We start from the raw sequence: 17,935 nt of genomic DNA, 5'->3' as shown, positions 1-17,935 counted from the left end.
ACCATCGCATAGGCTACACTATAGCCAAAAATAGAGTCTTACTCTGCACTGAAGAGAGCCTCCTTGCCGTGGATGAGACAGGCCGTTTCTCACTCGAGTTGGCTTCCCTCTCTGAGACACTCATATGGTCTTTGGCACGTTCTGTGACCACATCCTTGGAACCTTTCACGTTCAAACGCGCACAGCCAGAACCCATGAGGCTATAGCTTGGGCTGCTTTGCAAGCTGTACTCAAGTCTGGAAGACTCGCTGAGGTACTCCACGCAGCATACTGGGGGTCCGAGGATATTTTCCTCAACTTCTAGTCAAGTCGGCAGCAGCTCCCTACCAGCGATGGTAATGGCTGGTCAAATACTGGCACGATCATAGGGTGAGTTGCCCTCCACCTTTAGTAGCAATCTGCTATTATGTGAATTGAGTAAGAATATGTAATTTAATTGGAAATTTCAATAATAAATTTCCAGTTGATTAATATACTTACCAATTCACATAGGGAATTCCCTCCCAGCCTCCCCGCTAATGTTTCCGTATAGGATTCGTTTTTCAGTGGAGAATGACTAGACCGGTCAGCTTTGCCGCGCATGCGCAGTAGACCGAGGGGAGGTAACCATAATGGACTATGTTATAGGTCATGAACTTTTCATGCGGTTACCTCCCCCTTTTACCAGGGTCAGTACTTTCAATGTCTAAGCACCAAACTGAAGTTAAATGCTATTATGTGAATAGGTAAGTATATTAATCAAATGGAAATTTATTATTGAAATTTCCGATTATCGAGCAAACGCCCACCCCTACTTTAAGTCTAAAACTGTGTATAGGGTACTGTACCTTGAAAACGGTCACCCCCGACATTTGGACCATTGGTGTACAAAAACAAAAAAGTTCGCTTTTTCTTTTTTGACTCACATGCGAAGCAAAAGTGAGTCTATGTACTCACCCGAGTCGTCCGTCCGTCCGTCCGTCCCCCCCGTCCGTCCGGAAAACTTTAACGTTGGATATTTCTTGGACACTATTCAGTCTATCAGTACCAAATTTGGCAAGATGGTGTATGATGACAAGGCCCCAAAAAACATACATAGCATCTTGACCTTGCTTCAAGGTCAAGGTCGCAGGGGCCATAAATGTTGTCTAAAAAACAGCTATTTTTCACATTTTTCCCATTTTCTCTGAAGTTTTTGAGATTCAATACCTTACCTATATATGATATATAGGGCAAAGTAAGCCCCATCTTTTGATACCAGTTTGGTTTACCTTGCTTCAAGGTCAAGGTCACAGGAGCTCTTCAAAGTTGGATTGTATACATATTTTGAAGTGACCTTGACCCTGAACTATGGAAGATAACTGTTTCAAACTTAAAAATTATGTGGGGCACATGTTATGCTTTCATCATGAGACACATTTGGTCACATATGATCAAGGTCAAGGTCACTTTGAACCACTAAAAGTGACCATATCTCATGGTAGAAAGAGCCAATAAGCACCATTGTACTTCCTATGTCTTGAATTAACAGCTTTGTGTTGCATGACCTTGGATGACCTTGACCTTGGGTCAAGGTCACATGTATTTTGGTAGGAAAAATGTGTAAAGCAGTTCTTAGTGTATGATGTCATTGCTAGGTTTAGTTATTTGACCTTGACCCTGAAGGTCAAGGTCATGTAAAGGTCAAGGTCAAGCATGTGAGTCGTATGGGCTTTGCCCTTCTTGTTCTTTTTTAAATCCGCACGCAATACGGACATATCATTTGAGTGAATAATGACAGGGTGCTGTGTTGCAGATTTCACTTTGCAACTGCAGTTATTGAATAGCCATGCCGATAATATGACGAAGTTTTGAGAGACACATTTTACCTTCATATCCTGAGCCGGACTGAATGTGTAATGCCAGCGAACGCCGAGAAGAAGAAGAGACACATTTGATATTGCAGAGCTCGACCTTGGGGAATTTATAGAGATCGAGTTAACAAACTGTTGTTTGAATACGCTGTGTCTGACATACACTGTCCTCCCCCTTGAATACTTGGATCAGAGCAAATAAACTGACTACAGATATCATGTTTTCGGATGAGACGAAAAACCGAGGTCCCTTCGTGTACACTACATTGGGGTGTGCACGTTAAAGATCCCACGATTGACAAAAGGGTCTTTCCTGGCAAAATTGTATAGCCATAGATAAAAATGTCCACCAAAATACCCGTGTGACTTGGAATAATAGGCCATGAAAAGTAGGATATGCGCCGAAATGGCTGCGATCTGCTGGCCGATGTGAATGCGTGATGTATTGTGTAAAAAAATTCCATCTCATACGGCATAAATAAATCCCTGCGCCTTGAATATGTGCGCGATATAAATTGCATAAAATAAGAATTAAAAAAATTAAATAAATCCCTGCGCTTAGAACCGTACCCACAGAATACGCGCGATATAAGCCTCATATGGATTGATTGTTTCATTCTGTGATTTCTGTTTAGACACACGCTGCTAATTCTGGTTAAACGAAGCCGATCTTGAGTCATCATTTTCAGTTTCCAATTGAGATATTTGCATTTGTTCAAAAACCCTGACGCAAAGGAATGTTTGTGTTTAGTTTCCAGGTTCCATTCTGGCAAGGCACTGGCACACGCGAGAACACCTGTGTGTCACAGAGAAAGAGGGCAGACATTTTTTGCACAGCAACATATCATATTTAACATTTTTATTTCATGTGTTCAAATATCCGCTATTTATTACGAGAAACTGATCCTGCACAGGGTACAGTACCAAGTAAACGCCCAACCCCCTACTTTCAATCAAAATTGGTTAATAATGGGGGTGGGCGTATACAAGGTAGTTTACGATACATGTGTTCTGCTGTTTGTCTTGCATGTTGGAGAGTTCCGGCTGACTGGCTGTGATTAATAGGAATAACTCTGTCAGGATTTTTAAGTGGTGTTTCAAGAGTTAGAGCCCTTTTTACTGACCCAAGCTTTTCAAAGCAAGGCGAAGCAACTAGTTTGCTTCTGCTAGCTTTAACCCTTTTACATTCATATTGTTAAACAGTATTAGGCCCCCTAGTTTTTGCATTCTTTTCTCATTTTCATGTAAAATTGCAGTATGTTCCACAAACTTACTGTAACTCACTTATTTGACATCATACAGAGCTGCCAATTGTTAAGCTTTCAGCATAGCATGCTACGTTAAAAGACAAATTGCTGCGCTGTTACGCCAAACTTAGAATTGCTATGCACAAACAAATAGTCACAAGCTTGCAACTGTTTGCTCTTTCTTGTGAGTCCTGGTACTCATTTCTGATTCTCACTCCGTGAGACTGGGTGGCCGAGTGGTAACGCACTTGCGCTCGGAAGCGAGAGGTTGCGAGTTCGACCCTGGGTCAGGGCGTTAGCAATTTTCTCCCCCCCTTTCCTAACCTAGGTGGTGGGTTCAAGTGCTAGTCTTTCGGATGAGACGAAAAACCGAGGTCCCTTCGTGTACACTACATTGGGGTGTGCACGTTAAAGATCCCACGATTGACAAAAGGGTCTTTCCTGGCAAAATTGTATAGCCATAGATAAAAATGTCCACCAAAATACCCGTGTGACTTGGAATAATAGGCCATGAAAAGTAGGATATGCGCCGAAATGGCTGCGATCTGCTGGCCGATGTGAATGCGTGATGTATTGTGTAAAAAAATTCCATCTCATACGGCATAAATAAATCCCTGCGCCTTGAATATGTGCGCGATATAAATTGCATAAAATAAGAATTAAAAAAATTAAATAAATCCCTGCGCTTAGAACCGTACCCACAGAATACGCGCGATATAAGCCTCATATGGATTGATTGTTTCATTCTGTGATTTCTGTTTAGACACACGCTGCTAATTCTGGTTAAACGAAGCCGATCTTGAGTCATCATTTTCAGTTTCCAATTGAGATATTTGCATTTGTTCAAAAACCCTGACGCAAAGGAATGTTTGTGTTTAGTTTCCAGGTTCCATTCTGGCAAGGCACTGGCACACGCGAGAACACCTGTGTGTCACAGAGAAAGAGGGCAGACATTTTTTGCACAGCAACATATCATATTTAACATTTTTATTTCATGTGTTCAAATATCCGCTATTTATTACGAGAAACTGATCCTGCACAGGGTACAGTACCAAGTAAACGCCCAACCCCCTACTTTCAATCAAAATTGGTTAATAATGGGGGTGGGCGTATACAAGGTAGTTTACGATACATGTGTTCTGCTGTTTGTCTTGCATGTTGGAGAGTTCCGGCTGACTGGCTGTGATTAATAGGAATAACTCTGTCAGGATTTTTAAGTGGTGTTTCAAGAGTTAGAGCCCTTTTTACTGACCCAAGCTTTTCAAAGCAAGGCGAAGCAACTAGTTTGCTTCTGCTAGCTTTAACCCTTTTACATTCATATTGTTAAACAGTATTAGGCCCCCTAGTTTTTGCATTCTTTTCTCATTTTCATGTAAAATTGCAGTATGTTCCACAAACTTACTGTAACTCACTTATTTGACATCATACAGAGCTGCCAATTGTTAAGCTTTCAGCATAGCATGCTACGTTAAAAGACAAATTGCTGCGCTGTTACGCCAAACTTAGAATTGCTATGCACAAACAAATAGTCACAAGCTTGCAACTGTTTGCTCTTTCTTGTGAGTCCTGGTACTCATTTCTGATTCTCACTCCGTGAGACTGGGTGGCCGAGTGGTAACGCACTTGCGCTCGGAAGCGAGAGGTTGCGAGTTCGACCCTGGGTCAGGGCGTTAGCAATTTTCTCCCCCCCTTTCCTAACCTAGGTGGTGGGTTCAAGTGCTAGTCTTTCGGATGAGACGAAAAACCGAGGTCCCTTCATGTACACTACATTGGGGTGTGCACGTTAAAGATCCCACGATTGACAAAAGGGTCTTTCCTGGCAAAATTGTATAGCCATAGATAAAAATGTCCACCAAAATACCCGTGTGACTTGGAATAATAGGCCATGAAAAGTAGGATATGCGCCGAAATGGCTGCGATCTGCTGGCCGATGTGAATGCGTGATGTATTGTGTAAAAAAATTCCATCTCATACGGCATAAATAAATCCCTGCGCCTTGAATATGTGCGCGATATAAATTGCATAAAATAAGAATTAAAAAAATTAAATAAATCCCTGCGCTTAGAACCGTACCCACAGAATACGCGCGATATAAGCCTCATATGGATTGATTGTTTCATTCTGTGATTTCTGTTTAGACACACGCTGCTAATTCTGGTTAAACGAAGCCGATCTTGAGTCATCATTTTCAGTTTCCAATTGAGATATTTGCATTTGTTCAAAAACCCTGACGCAAAGGAATGTTTGTGTTTAGTTTCCAGGTTCCATTCTGGCAAGGCACTGGCACACGCGAGAACACCTGTGTGTCACAGAGAAAGAGGGCAGACATTTTTTGCACAGCAACATATCATATTTAACATTTTTATTTCATGTGTTCAAATATCCGCTATTTATTACGAGAAACTGATCCTGCACAGGGTACAGTACCAAGTAAACGCCCAACCCCCTACTTTCAATCAAAATTGGTTAATAATGGGGGTGGGCGTATACAAGGTAGTTTACGATACATGTGTTCTGCTGTTTGTCTTGCATGTTGGAGAGTTCCGGCTGACTGGCTGTGATTAATAGGAATAACTCTGTCAGGATTTTTAAGTGGTGTTTCAAGAGTTAGAGCCCTTTTTACTGACCCAAGCTTTTCAAAGCAAGGCGAAGCAACTAGTTTGCTTCTGCTAGCTTTAACCCTTTTACATTCATATTGTTAAACAGTATTAGGCCCCCTAGTTTTTGCATTCTTTTCTCATTTTCATGTAAAATTGCAGTATGTTCCACAAACTTACTGTAACTCACTTATTTGACATCATACAGAGCTGCCAATTGTTAAGCTTTCAGCATAGCATGCTACGTTAAAAGACAAATTGCTGCGCTGTTACGCCAAACTTAGAATTGCTATGCACAAACAAATAGTCACAAGCTTGCAACTGTTTGCTCTTTCTTGTGAGTCCTGGTACTCATTTCTGATTCTCACTCCGTGAGACTGGGTGGCCGAGTGGTAACGCACTTGCGCTCGGAAGCGAGAGGTTGCGAGTTCGACCCTGGGTCAGGGCGTTAGCAATTTTCTCCCCCCCTTTCCTAACCTAGGTGGTGGGTTCAAGTGCTAGTCTTTCGGATGAGACGAAAAACCGAGGTCCCTTCGTGTACACTACATTGGGGTGTGCACGTTAAAGATCCCACGATTGACAAAAGGGTCTTTCCTGGCAAAATTGTATAGGCATAGATTAAAAAAAAAATGTCCACCAAAATACCCGTGTGACTTGGAATAATAGGCCGTGAAAAGTAGGATATGCGCCGAAATGGCTGCAATCTGCTGGTCGATGTGAATGCGTGATGTATTGTGTAAAAAATTCCATCTCACACGGCATAAATAGATCCCTGCGCCTTGAGTCCGAGTCTGGAGATACGCGCGCGATATAAGACTTCATATAATAGTAGCATTCAGAATTTGTGTCATAGAACCTTGTGCACACTGTAAAGTGGCACTGCAGACACTCTCTATTGACCATTATGTTTCTTTTTTTTCCCATTACACTTGTCAAAAATGTATCTATTCTTGCACAAAATAGCCAAAATGTGGATGTCCAAATACATGTTCGACAATGCTACACTAAAACACCATTTGCAACACTGAAAATTCCCCCAAAATGTAAATTGCTACACTTGACGTTTGACAAGGGTTGGCAGGTCTGATCATAGGACAACAAAACTTTGCATGCACGTGCATAGTTGGATGGACCTTGAATTGCATGTGATGTTGTGTAAATCATGGTGGGCATCACTACCTTCACCATATCTCAATTATTATTCTCTGCAAACACCTCCAAACTCAAACATCTAATCAGCAGACCTTGGAACCCATACGATTTCGCCGTATTTTGTACGCATGATTGTCTAGAATACGATCAGTACGGTCAGTAAAAAAAAATACGATGAGAAAAATTCCTGGACTACTTGTCTTCACAAGCACATCCCGAAGCTGATCCTGTATTTTACCAAACTTTTACTACATCCCATAGTATGACCATTGTGCCTGGGAAACCCATTCGCTTTTATTGACCGTGCTTTGTTTTGGTGGGTAAACTAGGGCAAGGTCAGGTCTGGCATGTAAATTCACCAGCATGTGCAGGGCGCTGATGGGCGCTGTGAACAGCAGAGGTATATTTCAGGCCAGGCGGTCTGGAGTGATATGCGAGACGATCAACAAAGTCTGAATGTGTATGTTCTGCAGCGTACGCTTAATATGATACCTTTTTCCTCCAAAAAGCATACTCATCAGAGTTCCAGTGAATTAATGAGTCAATATTGTTGTGAGCAGGATGCAAACATGTTCAGTCAAAAGGAGAAACAGATGGTGGTTCAGTCCATGTACTCTGACCTGTTCTGCACTTCATCAGGTCAGTGTTTCATCCACCTTGTCCCTTGACAGCTATGCATGCTAAGACACTAACCGTTATCCTATCTTTTAACACTCAGTCAAGTTTTGGCTAGAGCCATTCTGAAAAAAACTATAGGACAGATCTTTATGAAACTTTGCATACAAATTCTTCCAGATGATACCCCCAGACTTTTTTTTTAACATTTATTTGATAAATGTCTAATGACATCATATCCAGTTTTTTTGTAAAATTTGAGGCGGCACTGTGATGACCTCATTTTCCAACCAAATTGATTAACATTTTGGTCAAGCAATCTATGACTCAGTTGGGATTGCATTTAAGCCTGGAAGCTTAAAAATTAATTCATGCTAATTGAAGTCATTAAAATCGAATTTTTTGTAACAGATTTAAAAATGATTGCATTATATTCTGTATCTTCTCCTAAATCCAAAAATATATATAAATACATCATGTTTTCTCTAAAAATGTGCTCAGAATTAAAGAAAATTGATGTATGCAAATTAGGTACGTTTGCATGCTTTGCTGAGACGAGTACAGTCGAACTCGCTTAAGACGAATCACTGGGGATCGGAAAAAAAGTTCGTCTTAACCAAAATTCGTATTAAGAAAATTGATTGATTTTTTTATTTTTTATTTTATTTTTTTTAAGTCTTGTACATTTTATGGTGTTTCAATTTGTTTCTTTCGCAACTTTCATGCTGCTTCACGTTTAGACAATAAAGTGACATATTCAGTTACATGTTCATGTGTGTCTCATGTTGAGTAATGATTGTTGAGTTTGAGTGAGAGTGAGCACACAGATGTTTCATCCAGTTCGGCAGTTGTTACGTTTTTGGTCACACACACACACATTGACACTGTCCACATTCGCGGTGTTCCTATCATTTGTCCGGAATCACTTACCTTGGCGACGGGTAGCAAACCTTGGCCAATTTAGTTTTTTGTTTTTTTGTTGCAACATGATGTTCAAATCCAAATCGAAAGCACTGACTGACTGATAAACTATCGCGAACCGGCGAACGCAAACGTTGAGAGTGTGGTTTCCCTTGTCCAAGGGAAACCACTCTGGCATCTATATTTTGTGGCAATGGCTTCCGTTCGATGTTTCGTTTTTGGTATTCGCGAAGGAAATAAACGTCAGTCAGTCATTCATGTTCAGTGTCTGAGCTATCAATCACTTTGATTCTAAATTTGAAATTGTTTTGTGAGTACAGTGTAATCAGTTTAACTTTATTCAGTGATCGGTTGAGCAATGGTTCAAGCAGTCGACGCAAGGGAAGACTTTGACACACGTGTATTCAAACTTCTCAAATTCCCATGATATGTCGATCTCGGGACGAGTTTAAAGATTTCGTCATAAGCGTGAGTAAATTACAGACATTATGCATGCTTGGGAATCCAAAAAGTGCTCGTTATAAGCGTAAATTCGTTATAAAGAATTCGTTTTAAGCATTTTTTTTAAGCATGAAGAAAGAGGTATTCAGTTGGGAACTTAAAACTAATTCGTTATAAGTCAAAATTCGTAACTAGCGTGTTCGTTTTAAGTGGGTTCGACTGTACAATCTTTGAATTTGGGCTAGCCAAGCCTTTTAGATCTACATGTATTCTCAGTGATGACTGGTTTTCAGTGTTGATGTTATAGTTTTAGGCCCCTTCACTCGACTTGTTTATTTATTGAGTACAGACTTGTCTAATTATTTACATGCTTACTTGTAAGTATGTGTCCACATCTGCTTGTGTCTCCTGAATACAAAAACAGTTTCACAAAGTAGGCCTTATTTTGATAAGGCCTACTTTGTGAAACTTTACATACAGATATTTCTTTTCATCTTTTTATGCAATGCATTGTAAATTTATGTGACATGATTTTAATGTTATAAAGAAAATTGCAGTCAAAAATCACTACCTGTTTTGGAATTGTATTTGAGTGGGCGAGTTGAGAGTTTCCTTTGTCACACCTGTGTGTTCGTGTGTATGTGTTGTGCACAGATACTGAGTTTGAGTGGGTGCCGGCGGACTGGATCAGCAGTTGGTTGGCAGACCCAGACAGCGTCAAGCCCATCAGCACTGCAGGCTACCTCTGCCCTCATGGCAGGTCAGTATCACTGCACCATATCGCATGCACGTAAAGCTGATGAAGATCAGTTGAGCTATGTCTTCTTCTTCTTTTTCTGCGTTCATGTGCTGAAACTCCCTCGTACACGTGTGTTTTACACAAGTGGGCATTTACACGTATGACCGTTTTTATCCTGCCATTTAGGCAGCCATATGTTGATTTTGGGCAGCCATATGTTGATTTTGGGGGATGCATGCTCGGTATTTTCGTGTTTCTATAACCCACCCAGGATCTTTTCCGTGCGCACTTGGTCTTGCACTTGTGTGTACACATGAAGGGGGACCTGCGTGGGACAATCAGATACTAACAGGTCTGCACATAAGTTGACCTGGGAGATCGAAAAAATCCCCACCCTTGACCCACCAGGCTCAGCCGGGATTCGTACACTCAGCCTTCCACATGGGAGGCCGGTGTCTTAGCCACTTTAGACCATTGTGCCCGTCAAACTGGGTCTGATTACATACTTTATTTGTGAAAAAAGAAGCATGTATCCATTCTTAAGTAGCATCCATGATGTGCTTGCATGTATATTAAATCTCACACATGCTTTTCCACTGCATGTAATCTCTTCACAGCTGTACAAATGATGCTGAGTTGGCTGTCAGTCTGACTTGCACGCCTTTGAACCCTTCATGTCTAGCTGGAGAAAGCAATAGTGACAATTGCTCTACAGGTTGTTGGCCTTTGCTTTTAGCAGTGAAAGTTTGGAGTTTCGTGACACACATGTTCTCCGCAGAAAGTCTTAGATTGGCCAGTGTTGTTTTTGTTAAGGGCTGGTATGCGCGTTTATATTATTGGTAAGGCTGAGTTTTCCTAATAACCACGTTTGGTTTATGGAAGTGTTATCATATCAAACCTGCAGTGGAGAAGGGGATGCTCTGGCAACAAGTGATGTGAAGATTTGGCAAGAAGCAGCGTTGAGTCAGTCGCATGACTGATTTGTCATAAAATCAGTGGTTAACCTGCACACAAAAAGGTGTGTGGGCCATTTGATCTGACCCACCAGCTTGAACATAAAGTGAAATTTTCACAAAGCATTTGCAGAGAATGACTCCAAAAGGATGTGGCAGGATGAAACGCTGGTCTTGGCTGATGAAGTTAAGTTGAGATTGGAACACTCAATCGGGGGGAGGTTGTGGTGAAACAGGATTTGCAAAACTGAATTTTCTTCTGCATAAAGTTTATTTGAACCACTTACTTACTTACTGCCTTTCACGCCTGGTGGCGTGTAGGGCAGCTATATGAACCACCTCCCCCCCTTAATATACAAGTGTGCTGATGGTGTGCCAAATGTTGTTGCCCAGGTTGCGGCCTGATGATGTGTGCAAGATGAAGATTGTCAGCTCCTGTGGGGTAAGTTCGTTCACACATCCTCTCACTCTTTTCACACACACCTCTTTCTTCATGCCAGTTATCATGAGCATTCTGCAATCAGAAAATAGAAGTAGGTCTGGAATTGTCTGATAGAGCTTCAGAATATCATGGTTTTGTTACTTTGTACGATAGATTAAATTGCTGTGGAAATGAGAGACATGTTGCCTTTACATTTCAGAATTAAACTGATTGCAGGTATATTTTGCCTGTACATTTCAGAATGAGGGAGGGTGGAACATGTTGGTTGTTGTGCTAAGAATGAGAGTGGCTGAACATGTTGGTTGTAGTGCTAAGAACGAGAGTGGTTGAACATGTTGGTTGTGCTGCTAAGAATGAGAGTGATTGAACATGTTGGTTGTGCTGCTAAGAATGAGAGTGGCTGAACATGTTGGTTGTACTGCAAAGAATGAGAGTGGCTGAACATGTTGGTTGTGCTGCTAAGAATGAGAGTGGCTGAACATGTTGGTTGTTATGCTAAGAATGAGAGTGGCTGAACATGTTGGTTGTGCTGCTAAGAATGAGAGTGGTTGAACATGTTGGTTGTTATGCTAAGAATGAGAGTGGCTGAACATGTTGGTTGTGCTGCTAAGAATGAGAGTGGTTGAACATGTTGGTTGTTATGCTAAGAATGAGAGTGGCTGAACATGTTGGTTGTACTGCTAAGAATGAGAGTGGCTGAACATGTTGGTTGTGCTGCTAAGAATGAGTGTGGTTGAACATGTTGGTTGTAGTGCTAAGAATGAGAGTGGGTGAACATGTTGGTTGTGCTGCTAAAGAATGAGAGTGGCTGAACATGTTGGTTGTGCTATGAATGAGAGTGGCTGAACATGTTGGTTGTTATGCTAAGAATGAGAGTGGCTGAACATGTTGGTTGTGCTGCTAAGAATGAAAGTGGCTGAACATGGTTGTGCTTCTAAGAATGAGAGTGGGTGAACATGTTGGTTGTGCTGCTAAGAATGAGAGTGGTTGAACATGTTGGTTGTGGTTGAAGAATGAGAGTGGCTGAACATGTTGGTTGTTGTGCTAAGAATGAGAGTGGTTGAACATGTTGGTTGTTGTGCTAAGAATGAGAGTGGCTGAACATGTTGGTTGTACTGCTAAGAATGAGAGTGGCTGAACATGTTGGTTGTGCTGCTAAGAATGAGAGTGGCTGAACATGTTGGTTGTGCTGCTAAGAATGAAAGTGGCTGAACATGGTTGTGCTTCTAAGAATGAGAGTGGCTGAACATTTTGGTTGTAGTGCTAAGAACGAGAGTGGTTAACATGTTGGTTGTGCTGCTAAGAATGAGAGTGGGTGAACATGTTGGTTGTAGTGCTAAGAATTAGAGTGGCTGAACATGTTGGTTGTGCTGCTAAGAATGAGAGTGGTTGAACATGTTGGTTGTGCTGCTAAGAATGAGAGTGATTGAACATGTTGGTTGTGCTGCTAAGAATGAGAGTGGCTGAACATGTTGGTTGTAGTGCTAAGAACGAGAGTGGTTGAACATGTTGGTTGTGCTGCTAAGAACGAGAGTGATTGAACATGTTGGTTGTGCTGCTAAGAATGAGAGTGGGTGAACATGTTGGTTGTGCTGCTAAGAACGAGAGTGGTTGAACATGTTGGTTGTGCTGCTAAGAATGAGAGTGGTTGAACATGTTGGTTGTGCTGCTAAGAATGAGAGTGGTTGAACATGTTGGTTGTAATGCTAAGAATGAGAGTGGTTGAACATGTTGGTTGTAGTGCTAAGAATGAGAGTGGTTGAACATGTTGGTTGTGCTGCTAAGAATGAGAGTGGCTGAACATCTTCATTGTAGTGCTAAGAATGAGAATAGTTGAAAAAGTTGGTTGCAGTGCTTAGAATGAGAGTGGGTGAACATGTTGGTTGTGGTGCTAAGAATGAGAGTGGTTAGATACAGGATGGTTGTATGTTTCAGGCTGATCGGTTGTACTCAGAGTATGGTGGAGATACTCGTCTGAAGGGGTAAGTTGATGTTTTCATCAAAATGTAACGTGACATTACTGTTTGGCAGGGATCCCCACAGACGCTCCACTGAGTGGATCTCGAGACCCCCAACTTTAATGTATACTAGCTGCACCTGTTTTCTATGTCCGTACGCGACTTATATGCTGCACCTGTACGTGCACACACACACACACACACACACACACACACACACACATGTATGTTCACACGCGCTGTGCGCGTTTGAATTACACAACTCTGTGCAGGCGCACAGAGACTCGAGAGAGTCAAATCAAGTCAAATCAAATCAAATTTTATTTTTCGAAGGTTGTGGCATAAGCAATACAACGAGCTTTTTTTCAACCAGCCCTCGCCCAGAGAGGGGACTAATCTAATCACATATTCACGTAGAAAAAAAGGTAGAGAAAAACAACAACATATGAATATTTACATATTACATATTATACACAAATATATGTAACGTAGTGAAAACAATGCTAAATACACATGCATGAGTAAATGTGTTATTAAAGCGTTGAGTGTTTTTGTGTGGATATAATGCACACTGATGCTTTGGACAAATGAATGAGAGAGAGAGAGAGACTCTGGGCTCACCGAGACTTTCTTTAAAACTGAGACCAAGACTGTACTAAGGTCAGGGTTACCGAGACCAAGACTTGCTATGTTGAGTACTCTGGCCAACAAAAAGGAAACAAGTCGCGTAAGGCGAAAATACAATATTTAGTCAAGTAGCTGCCATTTTTCAGCAAGACCGTATACTCGTAGCATCGTCAGTCCACCGCTCACGGCAAAGGCAGTGAAATTGACAAGAAGAGCGGGGTAGTAGTTGCGCTAAGAAGGATAGCACGCTTTTCTGTACCTCTCTTTGTTTTAACTTTCTGAGCGTGTTTTTAATCCAAACATATCACATCTATATGTTTTTGGAATCAGGAACCGACAAGGAATAAGATGAAAGTGTTTTTAAATTGATTTGGACAATTTAATTTTGATAATAATTTTTATATATTTAATTTTCAGAGCTTGTTTTTAATCCAAATATAACATATTTATATGTTTTTGGAATCAGCAAATGATGGAGAATAAGATAAACGTAAATTTGGATCGTTTTATAAATTTTTATTTTTTTTTACAATTTTCAGATTTTTAATGACCAAAGTCATTAATTAATTTTTAAGCCACCAAGCTGAAATGCAATACCGAACCCCGGGCTTCGTCGAAGATTACTTGACCAAAATTTCAACCAATTTGGTTGAAAAATGAGGGCGTGACAGTGCCGCCTCAACTTTCACGAAAAGCCGGATATGACGTCATCAAAGACATTTATCAAAAAAATGAAAAAAACGTATGGGGATATCAATCCCAGGAACTCTCATGTCAAATTTCATAAAGATCGGTCCAGTAGTTTGGTCTGAATCGCTCTACACGCACACACACACACACACACACATACACACACACATACACACACACATACACCACGACCCTCGTTTCGATTCCCCCTCGATGTTAAAATATTTAGTCAAAACTTGACTAAATATAAAAAGGATGATCGTGAAAGAAGTTTTTTGCCGTTTTAAAAAAAATTCTTTCAAGTTTGCTTTTCCATAAGTACACTATGACACGACCGGAGTTACAAAGAACATACCCTGAAATTCCCGTCTCAGTCGTTGCAGCCGTTTTGGAGCCTTTAGTCATCGTACACACACACACACACGCACGCACGCACGCACACACACAGAGAAACCAACTTTATATATATGATAATGATGCAGAAAACCTCATAGTGTTTTTGACATTCAGAACACAAAAGCAAGAGTTGATAGGCATCTTCATAAACCTCTTGACTACTGATGTAATAACGAAATTAAGGTCAGCCTGTTTACCGTGATTTGTAAAATAAAAATGTAAAAACATTTTACAGATTGCGTCGAACCTAAAACCGCGATTTGTAAAAATGTTAAATAAATCGCATTCCACAAAGTAATACATGCCTTTTATCCTAGCGAAGCTAGAGGTATCCCTTGAACACAAAACTGTAATCGACTTGAGATATGTTCTTCTAGGCATGAAAATTCTCCGTATTTTCCGTATTTTTGAACAAAATAAACCTTTTTTTTTTTTTTTTCCGTATTTTTCCTTTTTTTTTAAATTTTTTTTTTTTAATTCTTTTTTTTAATTTTTTTTTCCTAGTCATAGTTATAGTAAAATAGTTTTGGAACCATGTTTAAATCCAATTTTAAGGCTCAGATAGCCCCAGATTGCACCAAATTGCACCCTTGAAAAAAAAAATTTCCGGGGGAGCATGCCCCCGGACCCCCCTAGAAGTCTTGGCGCTTCGCGTCTGCGAAACTTGGCGCTATGCGCCTGCGAAACTTGGCGCTATGCGCCTTCGAATTTCATTTTCAGTATTTTTTTTTTTTTTCAGTTTTCATGCCTGTCTTCCCGATGGAAGTTCACCCTAAATTGGGAACATACTAACTAAAATATGGCGGGTGCTGACCAATTCTTAGATTTTTGATCCATCGCCACCCAGGGCCGCTTTGTTGGGGTAAAATTTCCGAGACTACGGCATAATACTTGCGCAATTAGACGACGTCGAGATGTTTTGACGTCAATGCATCGTGACGTCATCCCCTCTCTAGAGCTATTCTCTCGTGCGCGTGGTGTGTGTGTGTTTGTCTATTTCAGTATTTGAGTGCACCATGTGTTACTGTGTGTGTGTATGTGTGCACAGGGCCGGATGATGGGGGGAGGGGGGGGAGTGGTCTATGGGGGCTTGAGCCCCCCCCCAGCCAAATTGTACGTTTTGCTTGTGTGCGTGAGTCAGACCTCTCTCGCTGCCTTAATATCTTTTTGTCAGTGTATGTGTGTCTCTTTCTCTGTCTCTGTCTTTGGCTGTCTGTCTGTCGGTCTGTCTCTCTCACTCTCTCTCTCTCTGTCTCTCTCTCTCTTTTGCTTTTCTCTCTTAGCCTGGGATGTTTCCTTTTCAACGTAAAGGGAGAGACAGAGAGGAAGAGAGTGCGCTGTTGTGTTGGCACGTGTTTGGGTCTGTCTGTGTGTTTGTGTGTGTGGGTGTGTTTGTGGGTGTGTTTGTGTGTGTGCATGTTTATGGGTATAAGTTTCTATAATAAGGATTTGCCTTATAAGTTCCTATAAGTTCCTATAAGTTTTCTTATAAGTTCATTTCTTACGGGTGTGTTCAAAAAGCGATTCTGAGAAAACAGTGTCAAATGTTAATAAAACATTTGAAAAAAGATCGCTTTATTGCAAGAAAGAAGTTGACGACGACAAAATTACTTTGCACAATGATTCTAGGGTGTTTTTTATACCTAAAAATGCTAAGAACCTAAAACACGGTTTTGGACCAAAATTCCATGCCCTCACATAAACAGCTTCATCAACAACAAAAAATTTCAAAACACACTGGCCTACTTTCATTTGAGGATAAGTATCGAGAAAATGTTGATGTCTTTTGCAGACAAACTGCCCTTTGTATGGAGTGTGTACAACAGCGTTGTCAAGAAATACAGCTGAAAGAAAAGCTTGCTGAGCACAGCCGCTTCCTCAACACAGCCCTGAAACAACCAGCCCATGGGTCAGTTCTTCTGTCTTGTTTCTTACTGTGTATATTATATAGCTGACAGGTCAGTGTGACGATAGTGATCATAAGATGACGTATGTACAGGGGCTCACATCCATGAGAGGTGGCATAGGACAAAAGTCCTGGACAATGCAAAAGTGATAGGACATTTTTTTTCGCAACAAAACGTACATTTGATCAAACTTAACTAGTTTTTTGTCACAAAGGTAACAGAAAAAATACAATAATTTTCTTGGCAAAAAGGTAACATCAGTTGCTTGCTTCTTTGGGTCGTGCAACACCCACGGGAATGAAGTTGGCCAGCTTGAAACGAAGCCACGCGCAGAGGTATGGGGAGGGGGTAACGTCTTTCTTAGGCGCTAAAGTTTCACTTTCTAGATTGACGGTGTCATCTGGCTCTGGCTGCTCAGAGACTGGACGGAGCTCAGTTACAGTGGTACTAGCCGCTGATGAGGGCAGAGATTTCAAGTACAAACGTTTCTGGCCTTTTTCTGGCACCAATTTTCGTTTCAGCGGCATGTTGCTTTTTCTGAGAAAAAAAACCAACGGCTTGGAGCATTCAGAGTTGCGACCCTTGGAAGCTCTTCTCTATAAATTAAAAACACATAAAGTCTCCCCAAGTTTCGTCTGCTTGGAGAGATACATCGCTTCGCAAAACATTGATGCAATAGCAATTAAATCAAACTACTGTAAATTGGAAAGTACTGACAATGTCCAGATCAAATGAAAGCATAATCGGACAAGGACCACTTTGTGACAAAAACAATCGGACATATGTCCTCTTGCATGAAAAATGTATGGGACATTTGGAAAAAAATATCTGTATGTCCGATGTCCGACGTGGATGTGAGCCCCTGTATGTAATGATGTCATATAATAGGAAGTCATTGTACATTTGCACATGCGCACTTGATGCAGTTGCCAACGGACATCGACAAGATGTATGATCGTCTTGAATAAAGAGCTCGAAGAAGAAGCCAAGCTTTTGTCCTTTGGTGTCAGAAGAAACTTGAACCTATGATCATGCAGCAGAATGGGGAAGCAAGACAAGCGCAAGCCGCCGCAAGAAGATTTTCACCAGGAGGAAGTCTGCCAGCGCCTGGAAAACTGGATCTTTTGACCGTTGGTCTAGAAGATTCGTGGAAGAGGTGGAAGAGACAATGGGAAAACTACGAAGTAGCCACACGTCTCGAAAATAAAACGAAAGAGTACAGGACAGCGGTACTACTAACCTGTATTGGTCCAGAGGCAGCGGAGGTGTTCGAAGGATTCGAATTCCAAGAAGGTGAGAAAAAGAACATTGACGTTGTGTCACGCAAGTTTGCACAGTATTGTGTAGCCGAGACTAATGAAGCGCACAAGATGTACAGATTCAACAAACGTGAACAGTCCGAGACAGAGAATGTTGAT

At 41.2% G+C, this 17,935-nt stretch overlaps 1 protein-coding gene across 2 annotated transcripts in view; it reads left to right on the top strand.

Moving 5' to 3' along the window:
- LOC138979014 (ubiquitin carboxyl-terminal hydrolase 48-like) overlaps positions 1-17,935 on the top strand; it is an 89,208-nt gene that overhangs the window by 41,748 nt on the left and 29,525 nt on the right. For both annotated transcript variants that reach the window (XM_070351828.1, XM_070351827.1), the window contains exons 14-18: positions 7,389-7,467; positions 9,460-9,565; positions 10,891-10,939; positions 12,875-12,921; positions 16,403-16,519. In XM_070351828.1, coding sequence (XP_070207929.1) covers positions 7,389-7,467; positions 9,460-9,565; positions 10,891-10,939; positions 12,875-12,921; positions 16,403-16,519 — 398 coding nt within the window. The remainder of the gene's footprint in view (positions 1-7,388; positions 7,468-9,459; positions 9,566-10,890; positions 10,940-12,874; positions 12,922-16,402; positions 16,520-17,935) is intronic.

The sequence above is a fragment of the Littorina saxatilis genome, linkage group LG10, assembly GCF_037325665.1.
Source record: "Littorina saxatilis isolate snail1 linkage group LG10, US_GU_Lsax_2.0, whole genome shotgun sequence".
NCBI lineage: Eukaryota > Metazoa > Mollusca > Gastropoda > Littorinimorpha > Littorinidae > Littorina > Littorina saxatilis.
This window is presented reverse-complemented; position numbering and strand designations above follow the sequence as displayed.